Source organism: Chinchilla lanigera, unplaced genomic scaffold, assembly GCF_000276665.1.
Source record: "Chinchilla lanigera isolate Chin_1 unplaced genomic scaffold, ChiLan1.0 scaffold00053, whole genome shotgun sequence".
Taxonomy (NCBI): domain Eukaryota; kingdom Metazoa; phylum Chordata; class Mammalia; order Rodentia; family Chinchillidae; genus Chinchilla; species Chinchilla lanigera.
In genome coordinates this window covers 11,522,830-11,542,471 of record NW_004955454.1, presented here as the reverse complement: position 1 = coordinate 11,542,471, position 19,642 = coordinate 11,522,830, and the positions used below count along the sequence as shown (strand labels likewise).

The 19,642-nt window shown below is 40.8% G+C and overlaps 1 protein-coding gene across 1 annotated transcript in view; it reads right to left on the bottom strand.

The window, feature by feature from the left end:
- Nucleotides 1–1,080: 1,080 nt before the first annotated feature.
- The window catches only part of LOC106149804, a 44,772-nt gene continuing 26,210 nt past the window's right edge, over nucleotides 1,081–19,642 (bottom strand). The window contains exons 4-5 of the mRNA XM_013520016.1: nucleotides 18,967–19,618; nucleotides 1,081–1,272 (exon numbers count right to left, since the gene is read on the bottom strand). Coding sequence (XP_013375470.1) covers nucleotides 1,144–1,272; nucleotides 18,967–19,618 — 781 coding nt within the window. The 3' untranslated portion in view covers nucleotides 1,081–1,143. The remainder of the gene's footprint in view (nucleotides 1,273–18,966; nucleotides 19,619–19,642) is intronic.

Sequence of the window (19,642 nt, the reverse complement as noted above, 5' to 3'; positions counted from 1 at the left end):
AACCCCAGAGTGTTCCTTTGCCCTTCCCACCATGTAAGGATGGACTTTTCAGCTTTCTATGAACTAGGAAACAGATCTTGAGCTGGGGATGTAGCTCAGTGGCACAGCACCTGCCTGGCAAGTGCGAGGTTGTGAGTTCGATCCCGCTACCAAAAAAAAAAAAAAAAAAAAAAAGACTTAATCTGCTGCTTTTTTCATTTTAGACTTCCCAGCCTCCAGAATTGCAGGAGGTTATAAGCTCCTCATTGTCTATAAGCTACTCGGTCTTTGGTATTCGGCTTTAGCAGCCTGAACAGGCTAAGATTTCACAGGTACAAGGAACTTAAAGCCACAGCTACCAGACTTCTTGGGTCACCAGTGGACTGGGAAGCACGCCACCTGGGGTGACACAAGTCATGACAGGGAGAAGCGACTCAGCTCCAATTGTAGGAGCAAAAGGAGCAGTCGCTGTTAAGGCCAAGAGAAGAGAACAGAGCCCTGCCTGGGGCTGTCGCAGGCGAACACCTTCATCTCAGCACAGCAAGACGAAGACTGGAGATGTGGTGGGGCTTTCGCTCAGCACACTACTGGGACCTCCAGGCTGAGGACTTACTGTGGTTTGTGCTTATAGCCTTTAGTTACCCTTCCTGGCGCTTATGTTGCCATAGGGGCGGGGGGCGGGAATGATGCTTCAAATGAAAGGCAGGAGATTTTTAGTGTTTTTCTTTATCACTTTATTTTTTTTTATTTCAAAGAGACTAGTAAATGAGAAATAAGCAAACAAAAAAATAGAACAGTAGCAGCATACCAGTATCACAAACATAAACAAATCTGAGCAAGAACATTCAAAGTGATACAGGGTCTCAAGACAAAATAATACAAATCAACAGAGGTTGTTACATTACATATCACTATCCTCAACTACATTGCTCAGATGTAAGAATGAAAGATTACTCAAACCACTAAGGAGAATAAGAAAATAATTCTTCTATAAAACATCAGAGATTATATAGAGACAAGATGGTAGGCGTTTACCATTATAATTCCATTGCATATTGTTACCTTCAAGTCAGTTGCTCAGACCACCAGACACAAGCATGCGATGTCGACCAGAACATAAAAAATTGTAAGCATTAACTGTTCATTTCGGCACCCCGTCAGACATCAGCAGTACAAGTGTTTTTCTTTAGCCCCCGACCCAGGAATGATTTTTGATTGTTGCATGCATTTGCAGCCAGTACTCATTAGGCACAGTTTGTGGTTCACGTCATGCTTGCTGATGATGTATCCGACCTTAATGGAGGAGACGTGAGTAAGAGACAACTTTCCACAAGGATTCAAGTCAGTTAAACTAGCAAGCAAGTTGTAGACGATTACAAAATTGGTGTAGAGGTAGTCTGACGGTCTCCGGAGGAGGCAGGAGAGGTCATGTGCTTTGCACGGAAAGGTCAGAAGTAGTAACAAATCCACACCCGGACACATTTCAAGTATAAGCAGTTTGCTATCTGGAGGAAGTGGTAAATGATAGTGGGGAAGACAGTGGATTCAGCAGCTACATATGCTGCTCATTAGAATCATCCACAAAGACTTATTCGTTTGTTTGTTTGTTTGTACAAGGTCTTTTTTTCTTTTCTCCCCCCGCCCCACCAGGAATTGAACTCACGGCCTCGCGCTTGCCAGGCAGGCGCTATGCCACTGAGCTAAATCCCCAGCCCCTTCTTTTTCTATTTTAAAGATAAAAGAATGAAAACATCAACAAACACACAGACATTTACAAAATAACACAAAAACAACACAAGCAATACAGAATTTCAGACAAGGTGATAGGAAATTAACAGTGGTGGTTGTATTACATATTGATAGCCTCAAATTGGTTACTCAGGTAAACAGGTATAGACATGTAAGATTGATCAAACAATTAAACATTATCTGTTCCTTTCAATAGAGCAATAAGTCAGTAGTACAACTATGTTAGCTATCCTGTGTATACATACATACATAATTTTCCCCTTTTTTCCTTTCTCTTTTCCCTCATCCCAGTTGTTTTTATTTTTGAGCAGTTTCCTTAACTGTACAAGGTCTTGCTATGGGGTCCAGGATAGTTTTAAACTTGCTATGTAGCACAGGCTGGCCTCAGACTCACAGTGGTCCACTGGCCTTACTTAGCTTTTCCAAGTGCCCGGTGAAACTTGTTTCAAACTTCATTTGCAAAAAACAGTCTCTTGGTGGTAAGGCACTGTGTCCATTGCCCAGTGATTTGGGTATTTTATTTTATTTTATATTTTTGTGGTGTCAGGGATCAAACCTAGGGCCTCGTACATATTATGCATGCAGTCTACACTGAGTGGCATCCTTAGCCCCGGAAGCTTTTATTTTTTGGTTTTTCTCCGGTACCGGGAACCGAACTCACGACCTTGTGCTTGCCAGGCAGGCCCTTTTGCCGCTGAGCTAAATCCCCAGCCCCACAGGAAGCTTTTAAAAACTAGTAAAAGACCTGCAAATACAGGTGAGAAAGCAGCTCCAGGCACCCTTCTCTCTCCAGAAACAAAACACCACACTAAGTGAAAACTGACAAGAACAACTTCGCCAGAACTGTGGAAAACGACACTCAAATGAACACTGAATAAAGGGAAAGCCAATTTAAACGTGGTAGGAAAGCTTGGTGGCATTTTTACCTCCCTCAGGTAACCTCCCCAGCTAGGAGGGGTCTTGGATCATAGTAGTCTGGGTTCTGTGTGGCTTACAGGCAGCAGAGGAGAACTTACTTGCAAAGAACTGCATGTCTCTATGCTCTCTGTGTGAGGATAGCTGAAGGCCTGGTCATTTGTCTTTACCTAACTTGAAACTCACACATGCTGGAAAGGAACAGGAATTTCTCAAAACATCATAAAATGAGCTGGACACAGTGGTACACGCCTGTAATCCCAGCACCCCAGCAGGTTAGGATCACAAGTTCAAACCCCAACTATACAATTTAGTGGCTCAGTGAAATTGTTTAAAACAAAAATTTTAAACAGGCTGGTAATGCAGCTCAGCGTGAAGGCCCCTGGTTCAATCCCTACTACCACAAAGAAAACAACAAAAAAACAACATTGCAAGTTGAGCAAGTGAGCCAGCTTTCCCTTACTATAACAAAATACCTGAGATGATCAATTTAGCGAGAGGAAATTTTTTTTGGCTCACAATTTCAGAGGTGTCAGCCCACGGCCAGTTGGTTTGAGCCTGTGACGAGGCAACACATTATCATGAGCAGCAGCTGCTACAACAACCTGCTCACTCCATGGCTGCCAGGAGCAAAGAGAAAGAGATAAGAAGGGGTCAGGGTCTCAGTGTCCCCTATAACAGCACAGCCTAAGGACCTTACATCCTTTAACTGTGCTCCAACTCTAAAAGATCCCATCACCTTCCAGTTGTACCACAAGCTGGTGACCAAGCTTATTGTATATGAGCTTTGGGGTGAGGGTGGGAAGACACTTCCAAACCATAACATGCAACAACTGGGATATATCTGAAAGGCATTATCCTCAGTGAAAACTCCAAACTCAAGAGATTGAATACTGCATGATTCCATTTGTATAACATTTTTTACATTAAGAATCATATAGATGGAAAGATTGGTAATGGGCAGTGGTTTGGTGTGGTGGTCAGGAGTAGATGATTATGAAGGGGCTCCAGAAGGAAGATCTTTGTGATGATAGGAGGGTTCTATCTTGATTATGGTGGTGGTTACAGGAATCTACGAGTGATAGTTAGATAGAATTATGCATACATTTTGCACCAATAACAAATTCTTGGTTGGATATTGTTCTATAATTGTATAAGATAAAGCCATTGGGGAAATCTGGATAAACGGTACATGGGAACTCTTGGTTTTATCTTTACCACTTCCTGCAAATGTGTAAGTATTTCAAAGTAAAAAATAAAGAAGAAAAAGAAAGCATTGGAGTGTATTCAAACAAAAATGAATAGGAATTTAAAGAAAATAGAAATATTTTGAAGAAGAATTTTTTTCTTGCTAATAAAGTCAAAAGCAGTCTCTAAAAGAAGAAAGACACCAAAAAATCTGTTAAGAAAGCAAAATGAAAACACGGCATTTAGAAAAATGATGGGTATAATAAAGGAACATCAATTTGAACATTTGTTAAGCAGTGCAATGTTTTCTATGGTATTTTATTCCTTTTTTTTGGGAGACAAGTTCTTGTTACAGAGTTTAGGATAACTTTGAACTCATTATGTAGCCTACCTTGGCCTGGAACTCACTGGAATCCTCCTGCTTGAATCTCCTGAGTGCTGGGATTTCATGTGTATGCCACCACCCCCAGTGTAAGTGCTACATTGTACTGTATATAGAAATAATCATAAGAAGTAAAATAAAATATTATAAATTGTAAATTCTGGGAAGGGGATATTAGGATCCAGTAGACTCAAACAGGCGACTATTGTATTCTTTTTAAGTCCTGTACACTATGTCTGTATTATTACAATGTTAAAATGATGTGTGCTTTCTTCTTTGTGTTTGTTTTTTATTGTTACATATTTAAGATTTAGGAATGTAGTGAGGAGACTTGACATTATGCCTCTCATGATATGAGAGAGCTGCTCATCATCTCTGACAAGGTGAGCCATTTCCCCTGTATTTTCCCCAGAATAAGTACACAATGATCCCTGATGGAGGCTTTAGTGTAGTACTTCTTTAAGAATTAAATTAATTGTTCCTAAATATTGAAGGATCAGAATCTGTGACTAGCTTTTTTTCCCTAGTTGCTCAAGGGGCATAAAAGTTCACTATGTCTAATACAGAGATGGTCTCATTGCCTGGTTGGAAAAATCTCCAGAACATTCTCTACTATTTCTCTTGTGATCTACATCTAGTTTCATGAACAGGAAACTCTCGTGCTTCAATTTGATATCCTTGCCTTATTACCATGGGGGCACGTATTCACAGGGTAACAGGATCCCAGACACAAGATCCTTCTTATGTATTACAAATGTCATCTTGTTCCAGAACTAGAAAGGAGGGAGAGAGAGAGAGAAAGAGAGAGAGAGAGAGAGTGAGAAAGAGACAGAGAGACACAGTCAGGAGACAGAAAAAGACAGACAGCCAGAGAGAGAGAGCCAGAGAGAGAGAGAGAGAGAGAGAGAGAGAGAGAGAGAAAGAGAGAGAGAAAGGAGCTGTGGGTCTGATGGATAAGGGACAAAAACGGTAGGCTTTTTAGCTCCAGGTTACCCCTTCTACAAATGTGACATATGTGGCAAGATTTCTTCTCAATTTCCTTGTCACAGTAGTATTAATTTTCTCCTTAATCTACTGATTCTGGTTTTATATGACAGACATGACTCTGCCCATACTGAAAAATAAGTAGCTGTGCCTTAAAAGCGGTGCTTATCTTTTTACATTTGCTTCCCATTATCAAGAACCTTTGGTTGGTAATATGAGATAAATGAAAGCACCATTCTAAAGTACTTCTTTGGCTTCCTGTATTTTTCTTAATAGTGATGTCTTGGTTACTTTTCTCTTGTTGCTGAGACAAAACACCCAACACCCAAAATTAAGGAAGGAAAGGTTTATTTAGCTTACAGTTTGTGGAGGTTTCAGTTGATACTTGGCTGGCTCCAAGGCAGAGTGGCACATGGCAGAGGGCAAATGTTCATGGCAGCATAAAACAGAAAAGCAACAAGAGCAAAAGGGAGGACTGGCAGAGAGGAGTAAGTCTCTTTTCCTCCCTTATACTGTAAGCAGGCTACCCCACCGAGGGGGTGTGTAGCACTCACACACTCTCCGTGCCCTCCTCTTGCACAGGCTCGGATGAATACAGAGTAAGCACCCTGACTCCCTGCTGAATCACTTAGCCAAAGCCTTAGACTCCACAAGTTGACACAATGTATGAACCACAACAGTAAGGTAGAATACAATCAAGTCATCCTGATATACCAGTAAGAATTTGTCAAACTGGATGCTGTGGCACATGCATCTAATCCCAGGTAGTAGGGACAGGGGAAAGCTAAAGCAGGAGGAACACAAGTTAGAGGACAGCCAGGACAACTTCGTGAAACACTGTATGTGTGTGTGTGTGTGTGTGTGTGTGGTGTTTCAACTCAGGATACATGCTAAATAAGAACTCTACCACTAAACTACACTACCAAGTCTTTATTTGTTGTTTTATTCTACCGTGTACAGATGAGAAGATTTTATACATGCATCTTGAGGCACTCTCAAGTACATTGGAGGGTAAGGCCTCCTTTCATTTGAAACAGTTTCTAAATTGCTAAATTGCTCAAGTTGGGCTAAAAGTTGTGATTCTTTTGCCTCAGCCTATCTGAGTGTTGGGATGACAGGTGTGTGACACCATACCCAGCTTGTTCTTGCCTTCCTTAGAGCACCAAATACTATTAAAGTGATCAATAACTATTTGGTACAAGCAGTGCTTTTCTCTCTCTCTCTTTTTTTAAATTAACCAACTATTTTTGTTTGTTTGTTTTTGTTTTTCTTCCGGTACCAGGAATTGAACTCACGACCTTGCACTTGCCAGGCAGGCGCTTTGCCACTGAGCTAAATCCTCAGTCCCCTGTTAAATCCCCAGCCCCCTTCTCTCTCTTTCTTTCTTTTTCTTTCTTTCTTTCTTTCTTTTTTTTAAAGGCTTGAGAAGGGTTCATTAGAGGTAGATACAGGATGAATTCAAGAGTAGAGCTCAGGTGCTCAATGAAATGAGGCCCCATTTGCTTTTGGAACACTGTAATAGTCATTAACTTCTACCTGGGCACTATTTTTCACTGATAAGTTTGCATATCATACATAAGTTACAATTTCAAAATACCGAATTTCATATAAAAGAGCTTCAGGCTCTTTTCTTATATAATGATGTCTCAGTTGTTTCTAATAAGCCAAAATTGGTTAATTTTCACGAAATTGCATAAATTAGCTTATGGCTTCTTTTCCTGCCTGTTATTTAAGTTAATGGTTGTTAAATAAAAAACACACCAGACAAGTGGAACAGGCAAGAAAGATGCTATTCTAGAGCACTGCAATAAAGGAGAGTGTGTGAACTCAATTCCAAATGTACAACAGCTGGGGACTGGTAGGCAGTGGGCAAGGTTAGGGAGTCATTGGATGGAAAACAACTAATCTGGGGGCTGGGGATATAGCTCAGCAGTATAAATGCCTGCCTGGCAAGCACAAGGTCCTGAGTTCGATTCCTTGTACCAAAAAAAAAAAAAAACCAACTAATCCAAACTTTGTTAGGCATTGTTATGGGCTAAATGTTCTTGTACCCTCCCAACCCCTAGTCTCAAATGTGTTTATTGAAGCCCCAAAGCCCTGGTGTGGCTGTGTTTGGAATAAGGCAGTAGTTAAGATTAAATAAAGTCATAAGCGTAGGGCTCTGATATACTGGGATTAGCATCCTTATGAAAAGAGACATTCTTTCTCTCTGTACACAAAGAGGTCGCCCGGACACACAGTGAGAGGGCAGGTGTCTGAATCCAACGAGGGAGCTACTACCAGAGACTGTCCATGCTGGCACTGTGATCTCTAACCTCCGGAACTGTGAGAAAGTAAATACTGATGGTCTGAGACCACCGCATCTGTTACTTTGTTATGGCAGCTTGAGCTGACCCAATGTAGCTCTCTATGGTAGTAGGGTTCTTGCTAAACTGGGCTCATCAGCCAAGCACACAGCCTACTCAAGAAGAGAGCTTCGAGTAGCTAAATCATACCTGAGTCTTGGTAGAAGATAACTTTTCCTGGACAGTGCGAACATTTAATGAAGGTATTTCTAGGAAGATAAAACCGAAGATGAAGGTTTAGATCAGACTGAAGCCCAGTTTGTGAGTCTATATGTTGGGCTTGAAATACCTTTACAAGATGGAGTAAGGCTGCCAGAGGAAATCCAACGGCTGCAGCACACCACTTTCTGATTTGCAGTTTGAGTGTTTTGGTGCCGACAAAGACATCAGAGAAGTTTTGGCAAGACCATCCATGACTGAGACTGAAGCTGGGCGTGGTGGGTCCTGGGGTTCCAGTGAATTTCCTGAGTGGCCCGTATGGTGGCACGCCGGGGTATGAAGTCCACCCACATGTGATGCTCTGTGGTAAGTCAGCTGAAATTTCTAGCACATTGTCTAGCCTCAGCTGGCAGGGAATTTTTAAATTAAGGGGGAAAGGCCAGCTACAAGACATCCCAGCGTCCCAGGAAGACTGTGACAGCATGGTGTTAGTTCAGCTCTAAAGGGAGAGCACAATTCCTCGGGAAGGAGGCAGGAAAAAACTGGAAACGCTAGTTTGGGGAGTCGTAGTCAGACACAGAAGGAAAGTAGAACTGAAAATTTGGTTAACAGCTGACAGAATGTGTGAAACACAGCAGAAACCTGTCCAATTTTCGGACAGGCAGCAACACCGTGCAAGTTACAGAGGTGAAAAACAGCTCAAAGAAAATGAACAAGACTGCACTCTGCTAATGCACGAGGCTGTGCTACAGTTTTCCACTGAAACATAGTTTTTTTCTTCATAGTCACAACGAAGGAGGAATTTTCACAAAAGGCATACTAACAGGTTGTTACTCCAAGTGCATGCATGTACTTATGCATTTTACTTCTCACCACTGTTTAAGTCAAGGTGCTATCAAATACGCATATACTTATGAAGTAACTATTTTATTTTCATTTTAACCATTGTTCTTAGACTGAATGGAGGTCATGAATTATATTTTAGATTTTGTTTTCTTGTCTGCTGTGGATTTTCTCATTTAGCGACAAATGAAATTTTAAACTCCAAGAAGTTTTAAATTAGCAACCTCAGAGAGCTGCTGACAAGCCTGTCACTAACGTGAGGGTAGTAAGACACAAAGGAACTTGTCTGACCACAGAAGAGTTTATTTTTCAATTTCATGATCCCAACAAGAAGTAATGCCTGTGGTCCTTGTTTTCCTGTTTGACTATCTAACGTTGAGCTTTCACATTCATATACTTTTCAGAAAACGGGAAAATTACCTATCCCCTTGCAGACAGACTGAGCCATTGGAATAGTTCTGGCAACTGACTGTGGCCCGAAGTGATGAGCGCCATTTCCAGGCAGGTGCACTGATGTGTCAGGATAAGACAACGCAGAGTTCTCCTTCTATGATCACAGTGGTAGAAAGTATGTTACAGTACGGTGCTATCTAGAAGGCCCAGTCCATTCATGGAGGACAGCTGCCCTAGCATGTTACCTGACTGACAAATGCACTGCTAAGCTCCCGCAATTTTGTGTTATTTGTTAGGGCAGTATAGTCTTGTTTATGCAGACTGATAAAGTTAAATGAGCTACATATCAGGAGACCAAATACTTTATCAACTAAACCTGGATACTTTTGAGAGTGAAAGGGAACAGTATTGATAATTACAATGGAGTAACAGCTATCAACTGAGGTTGTTCTTAAAAACAGAATGAATGGTCACCAGTGTATATTAGTAAAAGCAATGCTGTCGAGAACATTTGATCAGTGGATATCCTCCTGAGAGTGCAGTATTTTCCAGTGGCATGCTGGGCTGTCATTAAAACCACTGTAGATTGTGACAGTTTTAGATCATAAGACAGCATGGCCTAGTCATAGAGGGTATAAGTTTACAAAATGTGATGAAGCTGGGAGTGGTGGCACACGCCTCTAATCCCAGCACTGAGGAGGCCGTGGCAGGAGGATTGCTGGGAGTACAACTCCGGCCTGGGCTAAATAGTGAGGTTACAGTTTTAATCAACTGTTTACTGGTACATTTTAGATATGCATAATGATCAATTCATCATAGAGCAATTTGTACCTGGGTTTTTTTGTGTTTGTTTGCCAGTACCATGCTGTTTTATCACAGTAGCTTTGTAGTATAATTTAAAGTCAGGCATTGTGATTCCTCCTGCCTTGTCTTTGTTGCCTAGAATTGTCTTTGCTACTCTAGGTCTCTTCTGGTTCTGAATAAATTTTAGGATTGTTTTCTCTAATTCTTTAAGGCATGCTATTGGTATTTTGATCAGGATTTCATTAAATCTGTACAACAATTTTGGGAGTATGGCCATTTTTACTACATAGTGAATTTAAGCCCAGTCTGCATTACAAAGTGGGACCTTCTCTCAAAAAAAAAAAAAAAGTGATGAACTAAGAATATCTCATTTCTTTAATATTTTTCTAGTTAATTTTGGTGTAGATTTATATTCTATGGAACTAATAAAATTTTTAATTTGGGTAACATTGTTAAATCTCCTATCTCCAGAATGATTGAAATATTGTGGGAACTTACATATGGTCAAATCATCAAGGTGGTTCTGCAGGTCATATGCTAAAGGTTGTGAGATTCCTGCTGTCTCAGGTGGCATGGATCCTTCACTTGAGGTTCTACTGATTCTATTCTATTTTGGGGAGCATGAAGAAATGTAGTGATGCTGGACACCTAAAGTCTAAAACCCCTCTACGCTTTTCTCTTAGATCTTCTCATCGGCTCGAGGCAGTGATTGATAAACATGGTTTGCTGCTCAGTGTACGTGTGATTCTCTTTTACATTCCCAGTCTGCAGAGAGCTTGGGGGCTTACGGCTGTACAAAGCATGCTTTACGTCCTGCCAAAAACTTCAGCACTTCACAAAGGCAAGGAATCCCACAACTTAGTATCCTGCCAAAACAGATTAAAAGGAAAAGGTGGAGAATAAGAATATAAACTAGTATTTCAGAGATTTTCAGCCTTTTAATTAGAAAGTGTGGAAAGTCCTGCCTAAAACAATCCAGCTATACCTGAAGGTCTAAATTGCCTATAAGTAATATAATATCATTTATTTAATTCTTTTATAAGGAATTTAGGTTGAGTTTTTAAGACTGTCTAAATAAAAATACTCCCGGAAGAAATCAAGCTGGTGTTATACATGAAGCATCTTGTTATCAATTCCTTTACCACATGGTCTGCCACGTTTCTGGCCAAGTCCCCAAGCGAGAGGACACTGCTGTAAAGGTGGGGTCACGTGGTAATGCAGAGGGAGAAGGCATGAAAGACACCACAAAGGGAGCACTGTTGACTAAGGTTATGGAAAAAAAAGCAGGGTTTGTATCATACGCGTTGCTCATGTTTCCCTGATTTATGGCCAGTCCTGGCAGCGGGGTTTAGGAAGCAGTATGACCCAACCACTTGTGATGTTTGGATTGCACTTGTCCCTGAGTCACAACCTTCACATTGAGCAGCAGTGAACATTCTACCAGAGAATCTGGCGCGGAACCACCTCTGTGAGTATCTGCTTACAAGGATATAGCATTCAAGTTACACTGTGATTTGTGTCATGTTTTTGTGAAAAGAAATTGTGTTACTTAGGGCTAAGATTTTGCTTTAGGATTTTTCATTTAAAAGCCTGTTCTACTGTAGCAATGGATTTGTTGTCACAACTCCTACTGTTAATGTTATTTGAGCAATTATTTAGTTTAGTGGAATTTTTAAAAATTCTATTTGAAAATCAGATGATTCGAATGAATTCTCTGTGACTACTGCGTTCATCACCCTATTTGGAGAAGGAAGAATCTAGAAATATGAGTTACCATTTCAGTGCCTGGCCTTATTGCTCTAGCTCTGCAGCTGACCTAGAAAGACAGGCTGATTGACCAAAGAAAGTACTATCTTCATGTTAGCATTCAAACGCTAATTTACAAAAATAAATACAAATATATAAACAGTGATTTCAATTATAGTACAAATCACTAGCAGAGACTGTGAAGTGGTTTGATCTTCTAGTATTCGTGATATAGAGCATAATTCTTAGTTCTCATACAAGGCAGTTATAATCAGAGAACACCTGTATGAAAAGGAACTCAAGTTCTATCTCTTTGTGTACTGCATCAAATATAATGACTGCCAAAATTTGTTCAAGCTACTTTTCCAGGTTTAACTCCTATTATCCCTTTTACATTTTATGTTCTGCCTAAATCAGATTAATCTGTGTTTTGAGGAAAACAAACCACAGATTTATCTACGTCAGCAGGTTCTCTGATGTTCCCTGTTCCTACAAATGACCATTCTCACCATCTCTGTAACTGAGAAGTCCTATCTTTTTTTTTCTCTTTTTTGTCTTTTTGAAACAGGGTCTCACCATGCAGTTCAGGCTAGTCTTGAACTCACTTTGTAGCCCAGGCTGGCCTCGAACTCACAGCAATTCTCCTGCCTCAGCCTCCTGAGTGCTGGGATTATAGGCATGGGCCACCATGGGCCTAAATTTCAAATCTTTTTTTTTTTTTTTGGTACTGGGAATTGAACTCAGGACTTTGTGCTTGCCAGGCAGGTGCTTGTACCACTGAGCTATTTCCCCGGCCCTTCAAATCTTGATGCAAATTTCACTTCTGCTATAGAGAACCTCTAGGAAGCAACAGCATTTTATTTGTATCCTTACTACTAGGTCTTGAGTCATTCTCTTCCTTTCGTCATTTGAATACAAATTTATTAATACACAAACTACATCAGGGAGTGTTTTTATATCCTTAGTGTCTGTCTTAGTAGCTCAGGACATGTTTATTGAATTTAATAGATACCTTAAAAAATTAATTAAAAATTTATACAAAAACATAGTTTTGACATACTTAGTATACAAGGATAGGATGACTTTGTAAGTTAAAAACCACATGAATAACTTTAATGCTAGTGACCATTTTCTTTTCTGTAGATAACACATCAGAAATGATTATTTTCCTACAAGGAATTCATTTTGTTAGAATGAGCTGCATGATGGTAAACACCTCTATTCCTGACACTCTTTGAGGCAGAAGCAGGAGGATCGAAAGTTCAAGCCCAGCCTGGGCAACTCAGCAATACCTTGTCTCAAAATTAAAAGTATAAGAGCTGGAGATGATCTCAGTGTGAAGGCCCCAGTGGTTCAAATCCCTGCACCACAAAGAATAAATAAAGAAACTTTAAAAGTCATTTTGTTGATCATTTTTTAATTTTTTAAAGAAATTATTCTGTGAATATTAAATGTTTTCCAAGTTTCAGTTAATACTCAATTCATCTGCAAAATATGCTGAGTAAGTGACACAGAAGATTTTTGCTAGTATTCTATGATTTCACTTTCTATTTTTTATATGGCTCACTAAAATATGAGCTCCAAATGGCAGGAGACTTTGGACTTACCACCTGCTCTATCTCCTGTGCCAAAGATATAGATATCCTGCACCCTAACAAATAGTTGTTGAATTAATCAATTAAATATAGTGTTTATCCTTCCTTCCCTAGATACTTAGGTATGGTGGAAATTCTACTCAATATTTTTCTGTAGAGCAATTACCATGAACAGGCCCGTGCTAGGCTCTAGACCCCTATTAAGATTCTTGCAATCTATGTCATTAAGTGAAGAATGAGAGGTACAGATGGTTCTAAATTTTCTTTCTTTCCTCCCTTTTCTCACTCTCTCTCTTTGCTTAGGAGAAATATAATATTTATAGAATCTAAGTCCACTAGTACCAGGGAATAGTAAATATAAAAATGGACATATTTCCAGTATTCTTTCTCCTTCTTCAGTAGCAAAATATCAACCTTACCAAATCTGAAGGTTGTGTACCATCTTAGTACTTTGCAAGTTTATGTAGAAACATGCTTATATGCAGCTCTCTGGAAGATTATATATAAAAATATCTAAAAGTGAATCTGAATGCAGATGTAAAATAAGGGTTAGATTTGTCTTCTCTTATATGTGAATGATTTCTGAAAATGTAATGGCTTATTTTTCCTATTTGCGAGTACCTGAATACCCACAGTAGAGAAGAGTTTCTGAGATACTGAAAAACAGAGAACACGAGGCTAAATATTTCCATGAAAATAGGATACCTTAAGTGCTATTTTTGTCCATAAAATATCAGCTTCATTACATTTATTTATATATCACCTATGATATACTAGTTAGATTGCTAGTTTGAGCAATTCCTTTCCTAAGCTGCTATCCTAACGATAAAGAAAAAAAATCATATGTAGGTTTCAGAAAACAGTCTATTTTAGAAAAACTAAAACTAAGACATAATAAAAATATTCCTTACAGGGAAATGACTTTAACTTATTGTAATTTCTATGTGTTAGAGAGAAAAAAAATGTGGTATGTAGAAAGAATGGACAGGTTCCAGGGCAAAAGAAAGAGTAGGTAGAGATAACCATATAGTCATTGTCCAATTATTTCAGTATTTTAAGATAAAGCAATTAAAGGTCTATGACATCACTTGTGAATAATTATTTTATATATTTATGTGTATGTACAGGAAATTACCTAATTCATAAGACAAAAACATATAAACATAAACATAGCACGTTAGATAATCCAAGGACTCAAATCACTTTATAAATGAAATTTCCTCCTTGACGAAGTTGGTGCTCATCTTTTCTTATTCTTATTTTCACAGAATCTATAATGTCTATCAATGTACCTATTAACAGAATGGCTATTATACATCACTTAAATATCTTTTGGCTAATTTTACATTACCATGCAACTAGTATTAGGCCAACAGAATAAGTAACCCTTGCAACTTTTCATCTTTAATGAGTAAAGGGGTTATCTGTATACTCTCTTATATATAATGATGTCTCCACCAGTAGGAGGGAAAGAGTTGATGTAGAAATGAGCAGTAGCCTAGATCCTTTATCAGATGTATTTTTTAGTAAATCCTTTTTTTTTGTTTTTTTGTTTTTTGTTTTTCTCCGGTACCGGGAATTGAACTCACAACGTTGTGCTTGCTAGGCAGGCGCTGTAGTAAATCCTTACTTAGTAAGATATAAGGCCTAACAGAGCCATCACTCTACCAGCCATAACTGTATACAGTATAATTTATCACACAATATATATTTAGTTATCAGAGATCACATGAGAATTTGAATTTCTAATTGGATGGTGTCTGCACAAACAAGTTTCATTTTTATATTAAATAGGGTAGGAATTCCTGAAGTATTCATTTAAATAGGCTCATACAATTTTGGGAAAGCAAAATTTTATTTTCAGTTGTACATACTATACATTATTTAGATTTCAATGGCTACTGAATTTAAGAAGTTAGAGATAAAACTTTAAAAATTAAACTTTCTTGCTTTGCAGTATTTTGCTGTGAATACTTTTGGCTACAGGGGGGTATGTATACTTATGTATGTTGAATGTCTTTGAAGAGTCACTCTTTGTTGGCCCATGTTATTTATTTATTTAAGAATCATTGTAAAAGAAACTGTATTCATTTCTTTTTTTTTGTCTTTTGAGACAGGGTCTCCCTATGCAGTTCAGGTTGGCCTTGGGCTCACTTTGCAGCTCAGGCTGGCCTCGAACTCATACTGATCCTCCTGCCTCAGCCTCCTGAGGGCTGGGATGACAGGTGTGCATCACCACAGCTGGTCAAAAAAGCTGTATATAGTTTGTTACACTTATCGAAAGTATTATGAAGTTTGAGTTATACAGAATGGCTATGAAATGTCTAGTAAATTACTAGAGTCTACTATCAACTTAATATTCTGGTTGAAGTTTCAAAAGGAAAAAATCAAGAACAGCTACTAAATGGTAAGGCCAGTGATAGCAGCCATGCACACAATTTCGGGCAATCTTCCCACGTGGAAAGGAGTGTTTGTTCAGTCTTTCTGGACACATCCACAAATACAAACAGCATCTTTGACAATGAACCACAACTGCAGAAATGCAACAACATACTGAGGCCCAACGGACTGTGAAAGGCCCACAGAAGAAACATTGGAGCGGGTCCATGAACCGCGCGCAAAGTTTCCTCAGCCAAGAATTGTTAGATGTTACCAATATTTGAAAAGAGGAAATTTTTGCAAAAGGAAATCTATGTTCTACTCCCTTTCATATCTGCGATTTATATATGTTCTATGGAAATAAACTTGCTAAGTATTGTCTTCTACCTTTAGTATACATCAGAATCAGAGAGCTTGGGAAAATGGGCTGCTGCAACAAGAATTTACACTTCTGTTTTGTTCCTGTCTCTGGTCCTAAACCATACTTCGAGAAACACGGTTAAAGACTTAGCTGTCTTTTTCATTTTTCTCGAAAGGATAGCTACTGGAAAGTTTCTCAACACGTGAAGTAACCACAGAAGTGACAAACAGTAGAACGTAACAAAGAAAATAGTGTAAAAAAAAATTCCAACAGCAAATTAGATCTCTTTTGTCTTTTCAGCTCGTTACTTTTAATTTCCTGAATTTATAAATTATATAGTTCTAAGGGTCATCATATCTCTGCAATCAAAGATCTTAAGCTTTTTCCTGCATATTCAAAATTTTTTTTTTTTTTTTGTCTGACTTTTTGAGACAGGGTCTCACTATGAAGTTCAGGTTGGCCTTGAGCTCACTTTGTAGTCCAGGCTGGTTTTGAACTTGCAACGATCCTCCTGCTTCAGCCTCCTGAGTGCTGGGATTATAGGCGTGCGCCACCACGCCTGGCCTCAAACTCTAATTGTACTGCAGAAAACATGACTGCTATCGTCTAAATGTCTTTGTTTCTTTAAACTCAAATATTGAAACTTTTTGAATATTGAATGTGATGGTTTCAAAGATGGGTGCACTGAGGGGCCCTCAGGGGACAGTTGCTTTACCCTTTTTCACCATGTGAGCACACAGCAAGAAGCTATGGTCTCTGAACCAGAAAATGAGCCTTCCCCACTGGAGCTGCTAGTCTTTGATCTTGGACTTCCCAACCTTAAGAACTGTGAGAAATAAATTTATGCTGTTTATGAGCCACCCAGCTTATGGTATTTTGCTGCATCAGACCTAAACCTGTGCAAGACAATTACGACCTTAACAAACTAAATCTGTTTCTTAAAATCAATAAAGAAATGCTGATGTGTAGCTTTTGCTTTTCAAATAGAGACTATAGTGAAGATAATTCTCTTTCAGAGGGAAAGTATGTCTGTTCAACTGGTTGTTTTGGGGGGTGAGGTGGGGTGTGGGACTTGATTGAAACAGTACAAGGAAAGAAAATTGCAGAATAAATCAGTTCCACATTTAGTAGGTTTTAGTTCTGGGTTTTCCCCAGACATTGAGATCATGTGAGGGACATGAAGAAATTCTGGCCTCACAGTCTAGACTTGATTCTATAAATCATAATCAAGGATAACTATACCACACAGATCTCAGGAAAGAGCTAAATGTTTTAAGGTAACCTGGGCAACACATGGACACCTACAATTCTAAGGCTGAAGAAAAGCTGCAACAAGGGGCTGGGGATTTAGCTAGGGGCTGGGGATTTAGCTCAGTGGCACAGCGCCTGCCTGGCGAGCTCAAGGTCATGAGTTCGATTCCCGGTACCGGAAAAAAAAAAAAAAAAGCTGCAACAATGCTGACTGTCACACCCACGGGAATGGTGATCTCCTAGAACAAAGAGTAGTTTGTTGGATACAGTTCATTATAATCAACATTTATTGAACGCCTTAAGCATTTAAGTAACATTTCTGCTTCTGCCTACACAGCATTTTGAGCACAGCGTCAGCTATACTGAACCGCGGGTATTTTCTGCTTAATAAAATGGAAGCAATTTGGTATGCAGAATTAGGTTATTACAATGTCACTACCGTTGCTAGCAACAGACTTGCGGCACATGGGTCAGGGATCAATGGTAGGAATAAACTGTGGGCTGTTTAAGATCTAAATCAATCTCTAAATTTAAAATTCTAGATGATGGAATAATTTACTCCTCCAACAAATGCAGAGGATCAGCTGCTGCAGCAGGCACTACCAGAATGTGGAGAGAAGGAGCGACCCCATCAGGCACGCGCCTGCCCTTCATGGGTTACAAAATCTGCTAAACTGAGACCTAGCAGATACGGTCTGAAGGTGGAGGTGCGCGGTATCACGATGTATGTACCGCAGGATGGAGCTGCCGGCTTGATCACTGGGACGCAGCTCACTACTCAAGGGTAGCACTTGGTTCTATCAACGAATTACTTATCAGGAGCCTTATTTTAAACACAAACTGCGTTCAACTTTAATTCAGTAAAAAAGAAAAAAGGTCTAGTTTTTAAGAGTTCCTATAGTAGGAGGAAGAAAAATTTTAGAAAGACGCGAAGGAGAACAAAACAGGGCAAAGCCAAAGTAGTTGAATGAGTTCCTCCTAATTTAGATTACCATTTGTTTATGGTGATATTTTCATACCCTGAAATTTCTGCTTAGTATAGCAGAAAACTAACCCTGTAAGATTGTTACATGATTCGGTCACAGCAGTGCCCTGGGTCCCGGCAAGAGGGACAAAGAGGGGGCCACGAAACCTGCGACCCACAGCTCTTCTTCAGCAGGCAGATGCACAGTGACTTTGCACATCTCAAAGATAAGTCAGTCAACTGAACATGCATCCCGGCTAGGAACGGAAATAAAGTGAAGTTGTTGCCCTGAAGGACAGGCCGCCACCTTAGCAGCCATCTCGTTTCTAAGTTTTTATTTTGTCATTTGAAGCTTCAATCTTGCTGGCATGTTTTTCTAAATACTTTTGTATTCGATCAGCTATAGTGGAGTGTTTTAATTTTGTTTTTTGTTTTGTTTTTCTGGTACCGGGAATCCAACTCACGACCTCGCACTTGTTAGGCAGGCGCTTTGCCGCTGAGCTAAATCCCCAGCCCCTGTTTTGTTTTTTGGGACAGGGTCTCAGTATGCTGTTCAGGCTGACCTTAAACTCACTGTTGCACAGGCGGGCGTCAAATTTATGGCGATCCTCCCGCTTCAGCCTCCCGAGTGCCGGGATTACGGGCGTGCACCACCACGCCCAGCTAATTTTCTACTTTAGGAAAACTGGTGTGGTCTTCAAACGTTGCTAACGTAGCTAAAAATCAAAACCGAATGAATAAAACAATACAGGTTTATCAAGCACGCTCCAACCTACTAGTGCTTTGGAGAGGTCGATACAGAGAGTACTGAATAGCAAAGCAGGGAGGTAGTTACGGTACTTAGCGATCCGATGCCTCTCGTGCTTACTACGACCCGCTGAGAAAATTACGCACAGCCTGGCAGGAATCGAAGTGCTTCAGACTCCTACCGACAACGCTTTCCCACCGCGCCCGGCCAGCCCGGTTCTTCTTTTCTCCACCTCGCGTCCTTTCCCAGCAAGCTCCCCTCTGGGACCGGCCGCGGCCGCCCGGCAGGACGAGGACGAGGACCCCGCTGGGCACGAGGCCCCTGGCGTCGCACGCATGCGCAGCTCAGCCCGAGCGCGGGCCCCCTCCCTCCCGAGGCGAGGCTGCGCCGTGCAGGGGGAGTGGGGACGCCGACGGCGGCCGCGGGGGACCATTCTGGCCCCTAGGAGGCCACACCTGGGCACTTCGGCGGAGCCCGTGAGCACTCTCTGCACACGCCATTGTAGGGTTACCCCGCGGGGCCGCCTCCGCGTCCAGAAAGCACTTCCAAACGCCCCGATACGCGGGAAAGCTTGCCCAGGCGCACGGCCGAGACCAGCAGCAGAGCCACCAGCACCATTCAACTGGTCGCTCCAGGGGAAGGAGGCGGACACCTGGGAGTGGGGGGAGGGAGGGCTAACTCTCGCGGGATCTCCTCCCTCCGCAGTGGCCCCGCGCAGTCGAGACCTCGCGTTGCTTGGGTTGGGGCGGAGCCATCCAGCAGGGGGCGGAGCCAGCCGGGGGGCGTCCCCAGCCTTGTTGACTTCGGAGTCCTCGCCCGGCGTCGGCCGGGCCCTCCGCGCATGCCCAGCCGCGGGG